The following is an 11,145-nucleotide window of genomic DNA, read 5'->3' as shown; positions in this document are numbered from 1 at the left end:
GTTGCGTTCATATGGCGAGTCTAAAAAAAACATGTTTCTAATGTTGCCCCGGACCAAGCATTTATTGGGATGATGATGATGATGATGACTTCTTTGACCCAGTTACGCACGCTGATGAACTTTTTCGCATTGGTGTCTCACTCTCTCCAACACTCTTAGTGTGGCTCACATGGGGTGTGCTGCTGACAGGGGTACTGGGTGTAAGTGAAGTGTTTGACACATCTTCTTCCTCCTCGTCATCATCAGATGAAACATCAACGTTTTCTTGACTTGCAATTTGGGCTTCCTTGATCACCTTTAGGTGCGCAAACCATTGGACAGCGTGCTGTTTTCTAAGATGACCTCTCTGGCCTCCGGTACCACAGTTGGTACCAAACTTACCACGACTAACTGCATGCTTACAAATGTTACAAATGGCGAAGTTTTCCTTTTTTGGGCAAACACTAAAGAAGTCCTAAACTGAGGACTTGAATTGTCTGTGGGGGCCGGAGGAGGCGGCGATACTGGTGGTGGTGGTCATGCTGCTAATGCCAGATGAAGTGGAGGATGTGGATTGCCGAACTTTAGTACGTTGTGCACTTTCACCACCACTAATTGAGGTCGAGGTGGATGGAGGTCCCTTCTGGCGAGGAAGAAATATGGAAGCGGTACGTGTTGATGTACTAGTTAACTCCAATGATTGTGGTGTTTCCACTGCCTCCTCGTCGACAACATCATCATCACGCTCAGCAGCTTCTCAGGCTAGGGTCAAAATATCTGTTTGCTGCATGCCCGCTGGGGCTGCAGTGACCTTTATGATGACTGGGTCGTCCTCGTGAGAGTATTCATCAGCAGCAGTATCCGCCACTTCTTGTTGAGCCTCATCACACTCCATAAGTATGAGATTTTGGACGAGCTTCCTTTTACGCTTTAATACCTTTGTCAGATCATGGTGTGCCTCACTCTCAGACGGCAGTGGTGCTGGTTCCCAATTTTGATCCGTATCATCAGAAGGAGGTGTGCTTGAAGAAGATGTAGACACCACCCTTGATCTCTTCCTTGCTAGGGGTGTGGAAGACAATGAATGATCATCAGGAGGAGTGGCTTCCTCAAATGATACCTCGCCTTGATTGCCGATTTCCTGATGTGCCCCTACTTCGGGAGGAACAACTATTGTGGGCACTTGTGACCCTCCATTCACCTCTGCTTGCTCATCTCCTTGCGCTGCCTCTCCTTCCACTTGTACTTGGGTTTGTACTTGCATATGTGGTTGTTGTTGCGGCTGTGGTTGTTCAACACTCATCAGATGAGTTACAACAACCTGTGTTGATTGAGAACATTGCTGCTACTTTCTTGTGATGAGCCAACATCACTGGTCGATGGTGATTGAACAACTAGACTAAGTGCCTCTGCAGCACTCAAGGGCTTGGACTTAAGTTGGCATGGTGGTGGTGGTGGCACTGAGCCCAATGGAGTGGGGGTGCTGCTCCCAGCTTGGTCCCCAGCAGATCCCGCTGCTGCTGCAGGTGTACTTTTTTTTTTACTCCCAAAAAATGTGGCGGGCGGCACACCAGTCTCCTTGGTAACTTGCTTCTTCTGCTCCTTACTGGCAACTTTCTTGCTAGAGGAGCTACGGGGAACTTTTTCTGGGGCCATCTTCTTCAGAGCAGGTCAGAACAGCAGGCCACAAGTTGCAGAGTTGTCTGTGGCCAGACGTGGCGTCTCGTGACGTTTTGCTGCACACACACACCGCTGCAGGACTTCTTCCTGGCACTGGTGTTTCTATTGAGTCTTGTGCACCTAAAAGCAATGGAAGACAGAGGGACATCAGTTCAGTTATACACCCCAAAAAATCAAAAATCACAGAAAAATCAGCACAATCCCAAGCCCTCCATGATGTTTAAATTCAAGACACCCCACAGAAAGACTAGGCCCAGGCACCACTCACTACCCCTGGGCATAAAGGTTGAAAGCTAGGCAAAATGGTTGCAGACCTAAGTACACTGGCTGCATTCAAAAATGGCCCCCTGCCTCCCAGCACATGGCCAGGGCCTGCCTGTAGCAGCACTAAAAATGGCCCCACCCACATGGCCTGTCACCATGAACAACCCAAAAAATAAAAAAACACAGAAAAATCAGCCCAATCCCATGGCATCCATGATGTTTAAATTCAAGACACCCCACAGAAACACTAGGCCCATGCACCACTCACTACCCCTGGGCATAAAGGTTGAATGCTAGGCAAAATGGTTGCAGACCTAAGAATGCCCGTCTGGAGGACACCCAGCCTGAGAAGGGCTGCGATCCGGTGACTGCAGATGCTACAGTGAGGAACTGGTTGACCAATGCAGTGGACCATGTGCTTCCACTCACAAAGATGCTTATTAGGGACAAGAGAATGGGGTCTGCCCCTTGGTATACCCCAGAGCTCAGAACCCTGAGACAGAACTGTAAACGCGCGGAGAGACTATGGAGGAGGAGCCCGGAGACAGATAGCAGGGAAAAATATCGCATGGAACTAAGAATATACAAACGTGCTATACGTACTGCTAAGGCCTCCTTCTATGGGGAGAGAGTAAATCACGCTGTGTCCTCATCCAGGGAAGCTTTCCTAGTGATGAAGGAGCTTCTTAAACCGCCTGAGCCTATTCCTGTCTACGATAGACCACAGGAAAAATGTCTGGAATTAGCCACTTACTTTAAAAACAAAATTGATATTATTATTAGTTCTCTCCCTCCGGTGATGGGAACATCGCCCCCTTCTGAGGACCTCAGCATGTCGGAAAATCGACTGACGTCATTTGGCCCTGTATCCTCAGGCGAAGTACTGAAGGTCCTCGGGAGCCTGAAAAGTGGCTCACCTCGGGACCCGGTCCCACTGCGGTACTTAAAGCAGGCCGCCCTGGCGATAGGAGAGCCCTTGACCGATTTGATCAATCTCTCGTTCACTCATGGGACTGTGCCGCCTGATTGGAAAAGTGCGGTCTTCAAAGCGCTTCTGAAGAAGCCTGGCTTGGACCCGCAGAACTTGGCCAATTTCAGGCCCATCTCCTTATTACCAGGAGTTAGTAAGATCGCCGAGAGGTTGGCGAACCACCGGTTATCAAACTTTCTCGAGGAGAACGGCCGGCTGAGGGACTCCCAGACGGGATTTCGACCGGGCCATGGAACGGACACGGCTCTGCTAGCAGTGGCAGAGGAGGCCAGAAGCACTTTGGATGCAGGGGGATCAGTGGCAGTGATCCTCCTGGGCCTCAGTGCGGCCTTCGATACCGTCAACCATGGGGTGCTGATACAACGTCTAGCCGAGTCGGGTGTCACAGGAGTGGCCCTGGAATGGTTGGCCTCCTTTTTGGAGGGGCGTACCTTCGAGGTCTGGGAAGGAAACGCAAAATCCCCTCCTCTCCCACTTCATTGCGGGGTGCCACACTGCTCATCCCTGTGCCCCACGTTATTTAACGTGTATATGGCACCCCTGGAGGGTGTGGTGTCTCCGTTTGGCTTTAATACCATAAGCTATACGGATGACACCCAGCTAGTGGTGAGTCTTACACAGCTGGAGAAACAGCATGAGCCGCTCCATACATGCTTGGGAGAGGTGTTTGATTGGATGTCCAGGTCATCGCTCAAATTGAACGGATCAAAAACTGAGCTGATGATCTTGGGCCAGTCAAGTTTTGCCCTCTCGCCAAGCAGCTGGCCCAACTGCATGGGCACCCCGCCCGACCCAAAAAAGGAGATTAAGAGCCTGTGGGTCTGTCTGGAGCCGGATTTGTCCTTTAGGACACACGCCAAGAAGACCGCGGGCATGTGCTATGCAATGCTCCAGTCGGCCCGTAAGGTTCTCCCCCTGCTGCCAGAACTCTCCCGGAAGCTGTTAGTCCAAGGCTTAATCATCTCACGCCTGGACTACAGCAATGCGCTCTTTCTCGGAGCGCCAGATTCAACGTTTAAGATCCTGCAACAAGTGCAGAACGCAGCAGCAAGGCTGCTGCAAAACGTTCCGGCTAGGCAGTCAGCCAGGCCTGCTTTAAAAGCACTCCATTGGCTCCCTGTCAGAGAGAGAGTTACCTTTAAGGCCCTGTGCATCGCCCACAAGAGCATGCAGGGGAAAGGACCAGCTATTCTGAAGGACATGATTCGGCCCTATAAGCCCACAAGAGCCTTACGCTCTGACAACAAACATCTCCTTCAGACAAAGAGAATTAGGAGAGCCCGTTCAGGTGGCAGGAGCTTTTCTATCCATACAGCTCGCGCCTGGAACTCCCTCCCACTCTCACTGCGCTCCAAACCAAACCTTCTCAGATTCCGGAAACATCTGAAAACGTATCTTTTTCCAGAATAATTATAGCTCCTCTGTTCTCTATTAGTAGCCTGCTCTTGGTTTCTTTAAGCGCTGGGATGCCCCAGGGTAACCGTGCGCGGTACAAAATTCAATAATAATAATTTTTTTACCTTTTTCCATAATGTTAGATGTGTGTGCTTACAGTTCGTATTTTTTACTTTATGAGGTAGACTTTTTTTTAAATTGTTTTTTATGCTTAGATTCAATGATGGAATATAAGATAAAGAGAGGCATATTTACAAGCCGCTTGTGCAATGTTTGACATTAATGCTGGTATACAGATAGTCTAATGTTTTTATTGGCATATTTACAAGCCCCTTGCGCAATGTTTGACATTAATGCTGGTATAGAGATAGTGACACAGCTTATACTCTCACAGCCAAAACAGCTCTCACAGCCCACACAGCTCTCACATCCCACACAGCTCTCACAGCCCACACAGCTCTCACAGCTCACACAGCCCTCACAACCCACACAGCTCACATCCCACACAGCTCTCACAGCCCACACAGCCCTCACAGCCCACACAACTCTCACAGCCCACACAGCTCTCACAGTCCACACAGTTCTCACAGCCCTCACAGCTCTCACAGCTCTAACAGCCCACACTCTCACAGCCCACACAGTTCTCATAGCCCGCACAGCTCTCACAGCCCACACAGCTCTCACAGCCCACACAGCTTTCACAGCCCACACAGCCCTCACATCCCACGCAGCCCTCACAGCCCACACAGCTCTCATAGCCCACACAGCTCTCACAGCCCACACAGCCCTCACAGCTTACACAGCCCTCACAGCCCACACAGCTCACATCCCACAGAGCTCTCACAGCTCTCACAGCCCATACAGCTCTCACAGCCCTCACAGCCCACACAGCTCTCACAGCACACACAGCTCTCACAGCCCACACAGGTCTCACGGGCCTTACAGCCCTCACAGCCAACACAGCCCTCACAGCCCTCACAGCCCACAAAACTCTCACAGCCCACACAGCTCTCACAGCCCACACAGCCCACACAGCTCTCACAGCCCTCACAGCCTACACAGCTCTAACATGCCACACAGCTCTCACAGCTTTCACAGCTCTCAAAGCCCACACAGCTCTCACAGCCCACACAGCTCTCACAGCTCTCACAGCCCACAGAGCCCACACTCTCAGAGCTCACACAGCTCTCACAGCCCGCACAGCTCTCACAGCCCATACAGCTCTCACAGCTCTCACAGACCACACAGCCCACACAGCTCTCACAATCCACACAGCTGTCACAGCCCACACAGCTTTCACAATCCTCACAGCTCTCACAGCTTACACAGCCCTCACAACCCACACAGCTCACATCCCACACAGCTCTCACAGCTCTCACAGCCCATACAGCTCTCACAGCTCTCATAGCCCACACAGCGCTCACAGCCCACACAGCTCTCACAGGCCTCACAGCCCTCACAGCCCGTACAGCTCTCACAGCCCACACAGCTCTCACAGCCCACACAGCCCACACAGCTCTCACAGCCCACACAGCTCTCACAGCCCGCACAGCTCTCACAGCTCTCACAGCCCACACAGCTCACAGCCCACACAGCTCACAGCCCACACAGCTCTCACAGCCAACACAGTTCTCACAGCTCACACAGCTCACATCCCACACAGTTCTCACAGCTCTCACAGTCCATACAGCTCTCACAGCCCACACAGCTCACAGCCCACACAGCTCTCACAGCCAACACAGTTCTCACAGCTCAAACAGCTCACATCCCACACAGCTCTCACAGCTCTCACTGTCCATACAGCTCTCACAGCCCACACAGCTCTCACAGCCCACACAGCTCTCACAGCTCTCACAGCCCACACAGCTCTCACAGCCCACACAGCTCTCACAGCTCACACAGCCCTCACAGCCTACACAGCTCACATCCCACATAGCTCTCATAGCTCTGACAGCCCACACAGCTCTCACAGCCCACACAGCTCTGACAGCCCACACAGCTCTCACAGCTCTCACAGCCCACACTCTCCCAGCCCACACAGCTCTCACAGCCCACACAGCTCTCACAGCCCTCACAGCCCTCACATCCCATGCAGCTCTCACAGCGCACACAGCTCTTACAGCCCACACAGCTCTCACAGGCCTCACAGCCCTCACAGCCCACACATCCCTCACAGCCCTCACAGGCCACAAAACTCTCACAGCCTACACAGCTCTCACAGCCCACACAGCCCACACAGCTCTCACAGCCCACACAGCTCTCACAGCCCACACAGCTCTCACAGCTCTCACAGCCCACACAGCGCACACTCTCAGAGCCCACACAGCTCTCACAGCACGCACAGCTCTCACAGCCCACACAGCTCTCACAGCTCTCACAGCCCACACAGCTCTCATAGCCCACAAAACTCTCACAGGCCTCACAGCCCTCACAGCCCACACAGCCCTCACAGCCCTCACAGCCCTCACAGGCCACATAGCTCTCACAGCCCACACAGCCCACACAGCTCTCACAGCCCACACAGCTCTCACAGCCCTCACAGCTCTCACAGCTCTCACAGCCCACACAGCGCACACTCTCAGAGCCCACACAGCTCTCACAGCCCATGCAGCTCTTACAGCTCACACAGCTTGCACAGCTCTCACAGCCCACACAGCTCTCACAATCCACACAGCTCTCACAGCTCACACAGCTCTCACAGCCCACACAGCTCACAGGTCATGTTGTTGATTTTGTGAATTACCGAAATAGAGATGGAATTGAATTTATAAAAAATAAATTTGATGGTATTGAAGAAGTACAACAAATCAATTGTTGTTCTGCCCGATTTTTGCTTGTGAAAGATTTATTTGTCCGCAGAAAACAGTTTCCTGTTTCTTTGACATATGCAGTGACTATTCATAAATCTCAAGGTTTAAGTGTAGATACTGCTTTGGTGAATATTGGAAGTTCTGTCTTCAAGGAGGGTATGGCATATGGTGCTTTATCTCGAGTCAGAACTTTATTTGGATTGTACTTGATGGATTTTGATGGGACAAAGATTAGTGCAGATCTAAATTGTGTAAAGGAATATAATAGGTTAAGAAGAGAGTATGCTCCAAATTTACCTCGATATCCTCTACTTGAAAAGCATGTAGTAGGCCGAAAAAGGAGAAATGAGAAACATTGTAGCAAGGATGTAGCAAAAAAACGAAAACTAGATGAACCAGTAATTGTAAGCCGAAACAAAGAGGATTCTGTTGAAGATATTGTTGGATTTCAGTTTGAGAACAGTTCTGGTGTCAACTGCTATGCTAATGTAGTGGTTAATGTTGTTTTTTTCTCCAAAGTTTGCAAGAACAGATTGTTGAACATCGGGATCAAAGTTTTTGTTGTTTGTTGAATACTGTGTTTGAGAAGTGTAGCAGTGATAGAACAAATAAAGAAAGTGTTTCTGATATTCGAAATGATTGAGACATATGTTCTGGTATAACTCAATTTTCACAGGATATTCAGCAAGATTGTCAGCAATTTCTAATGAACATGCTTGTTGTATTGCAAGTGGAAGGTATAGATGTTGAAAATATTTTTGGCCTTTCTTATAAATGGCAACATGTCTGTGATAATTGTTCCTTTTCAATTAGTACAACAGTAGATACCGAAAGATTTATATATTTGACTTTATCAGACTGCAAATCAGTGTCTTTTAATAATCTAGTTAGAGCAGCTGATCAAAACATGGTTTGTACCCAATGTAACTGTGCAATGCTATCAACATTATTTATACAACGTTATGGACAGTACGTAATTTTAATGTTCCAACGATGTAGACCTGATGGAACTAAATTAACAACTTGAATTAAAAATTTTGTGTCTTCTCAATTATCAATTTCAGGAAGAACCTTTGTAACAGTAGCAATTATTTTCCATGATGGTCCTTCAACAACAACTAGACATTATATAGCTTATTTAAAATGTCAAAACGGTTGGACTTATTGTAATAATACGGTTTTGACTTTCAAAAAACGTTTGCCTTTTGACTTAAAAAATTCTTACCTAGTATTTTTACAACCTAAATTTTAGGAAAAGTAATTGGCCTAGAAAGATTGGAGCAATTAATAAAAGTTAGTCATCAGGATACTATATGATGTTCAGATTCTGATAGTTTACTGGTTGTTTAAGGTTTTATGGACATGATACAGATCCTTGGGTGGGGATATAAATATTGTTAGGTGTTATGAAAGACGTTGGAGCTTTTCATGCAGAAGGTCAGGAAATGGAAGGTCAAGACTATTATTAAGTATTTTCCAAAGCAAGGAATTTTTACGTACTATTTGGCCATGTGGTAAAGTACATCAATGAAAAATGAGTTTCTCGGCTAAATGTTGATAATATATATTTTGACATAATTTTGAAATGATACTCAATTGATTTTCAAACACCGTTTGCCTTTTGACTTAACAAATTCTTATTTAGTGTTTTTAGAACCCCAATTTTAGTCAAAGTAATTGGACAATGAAGATTGGATCAGTTAATAAAAGTAAGTGTGTTATTCAAAATTATTTTGTGAGTGAAAGTGATCAAGATAACTAGTAAACTGGTAGTTGTCACAGAGGTAGTATAAGTGTATCACATAGTGAGTGATATCAGTATTATAGGAAATGTTTATCAAGAGTAAGTCAGAGGTATAAATATAATTTTTGTTAGATGATGAAATAGATGTTGGACTTTTCATTCCGAAAGTCAGGTAAATGGAAGTTTAAAACTACTAATAAGTAATTTCCAAAAAGAGGAATTTCTGTATACCATTTGGCCATGTGGAAAGGTATGTAAATGAAGATTACGTATTTCGGGTAAATGTGGTTAATATATGTTTCTATATCACTTTAGTTTGAGAGTATAATAATGAGATACTATATCTTAGAAATTGCTGTTTGGAAGAAAACATTTAAGATATGTTTTTTCTACGTTTTATGGGTTTTTTAAACACAATCATTTTGATTGTGGGTTTTTTTGCCCGCTGTGATATGATGAGTAGTATTGAACTCACAGTTTTTAGTGAAAATCAATATATTCTGAGAACAGCAAAAAGTCCCCCGGCTGCCCCCCGAGCCTTGGGTGCCACAGCTGAGGGTGCAGGCGCGTGGCGAGACCCCACCCCCCCACCCCCGGGTCCCGAGTCAGGGCTCCCTGACGTTGTCTCCGCTCCCCGCGCTTGGCCGGCGGGGCCCTGTGTTACTTCGGCCCATTCCAGAATGCGCTCCCCACGGACCCTGGAACCACATTGTGACACCACAGGGCCCGCTCCCTGCAGGAGGCCCCTCCCGCCCGTGGGCTGCCGCTCCCGGCCTCAGAGCACAAGGGTGCACCGGAGAAAAGGGGCCCGGAGCCCGGGAATCCAGGCACGGAGGCGTCAGCCATCGGGGGAGGGCAGAGATTCACGGCGGATTGCAAGCCTCTGAGGACGGGGGTCGGCTGAAACGGGGGCGGGCACGGGAAGGGGCTGAAGCAAGGCTTCTTTTCATGTGTGCATGGGAGCGTGTGTTTAACTGATTGTGTTTTAAAACGTAGATACACCAGTGGTAGGGAACACAAAAGTCAGCTCGGAGCAGAGAGCCGAGTGTGCCTCACACAGCCCTCTCTCCTCGGGACCAATCAGGGGCTGGCTCCTCCCTATATATGCATGGGGCTCGGGCTTGGGTGGTACATTTCTGTTCTGTAACAGCGTCAGCGTCGAGGCTTGTATTGCAATGGCAGAAACTGCTCCTGCCACCGCGGCTCCTCCCGCTGAGGTCGCCCCCAAAAAGCAGAAGAAAGCAGCGGGGGCCTCCAAGGCCAAGAAGCCTTCCGGTCCCAGCGTGTCCGATCGGATCTTAAAGTGTGTGACCGCCTCGGCCGAGAGGAAGGGAGTCTCCCTGGTGGCCCTGAAGAAGGCACTGACCGCCGCCGGCTACGATGCGGACAAGAACAAGAGCCGCGTTAAGTTCTCCCTCAAGAGCCCGGTCAGCAAAGGCGCCCTAGCCCAGCTGAAGGGCACTGGGGCCTCCGGATCCTTCAAGGTGAATAAGAAGCAGCTGGAAGGCAAGAAGGCGGCCAAGAAGACAGCCGCCAAGACCAAGAAGCCAGCGGACAAGAAAGCTGCCCCGGCCACCAAGAAGCCCAAAAAGGCTCCCGCGGGGGTCAAGAAGAGCCCGAAGAAGGTCAAGAAGCCAGCAGCAGCCAAGATCCCCAAGAAGCCCAAGGCTGCCCTTGCCAAGAAGGCTGCCAAGAGCCCAGCGAAAGCCATGGTGGCGATGCCCAAAGTAGCCAAGAAAAGTTCTGCCAAGGTAGTCAAACCCAAGGCAGCCAAGCCCAAAGCAGCGAAGCCCAAAAAGGCAGCACCCAAGAAGAAGTAAGGGCTTGCACCGAGACACTGCAAACACAACGGCTCTTGTAAGGGCGACCACCCTGTCTAGAAGATAGCGTGTTCGTTCCCACCTTTGCACCCACCCAATGCCCCACTTCTCAAAAATAAACAGCTCAATACATCCATAGCGCACCTTTCCACACGCAAGTGCCTCGTGTGATCTTGGCCATATACACGGCTCTTTCGGTGCTGCGTGGATTGAAATCGGTATAACATAGAAAATAAGGGGGTCTGGGAGTTATAAGACCTCCGTTTATAATACATGTGCAATAACGTGTGTGTCTCTGTGCTTTCACTGTACCCGGGCAGACTCGAAATAGTGTCTGCATAAAGCAGACAATTGTGAACTTTCAATCGACCACAGGTAACGGGGGAGTGTTCCAGGGTGAGCAGGGGCGGGTAAAAAGGGGGTCTGTGAGTCATAAGACCTTGGTTTATTATAAACGTGTGT

The 11,145-nt window shown here is 49.1% G+C and overlaps 1 protein-coding gene across 1 annotated transcript; it reads left to right on the top strand.

Moving 5' to 3' along the window:
• Positions 1-10,038: 10,038 nt before the first annotated feature.
• Positions 10,039-10,683, top strand: LOC147709546 (histone H1.01-like). The gene has a single exon (XM_086926026.1). It carries the CDS (start codon positions 10,039-10,041, stop codon positions 10,681-10,683), a length of 645 nt encoding a protein of 214 aa, XP_086782152.1.
• Positions 10,684-11,145: the final 462 nt, after the last annotated feature.

This window comes from Lissotriton vulgaris, chromosome 6 (genome assembly GCF_964263255.1).
Source record: "Lissotriton vulgaris chromosome 6, aLisVul1.2, whole genome shotgun sequence".
Lineage (NCBI taxonomy): Eukaryota > Metazoa > Chordata > Amphibia > Caudata > Salamandridae > Lissotriton > Lissotriton vulgaris.
This window is presented reverse-complemented; position numbering and strand designations above follow the sequence as displayed.

What these genes read in the sequence shown, in the direction of transcription:
- LOC147709546 (XM_086926026.1), top strand. Translation starts at nt 10,039, where the DNA reads ATGGCAGAAACTGCTCCTGCCACCGCGGCTCCTCCCGCTGAGGTCGCC.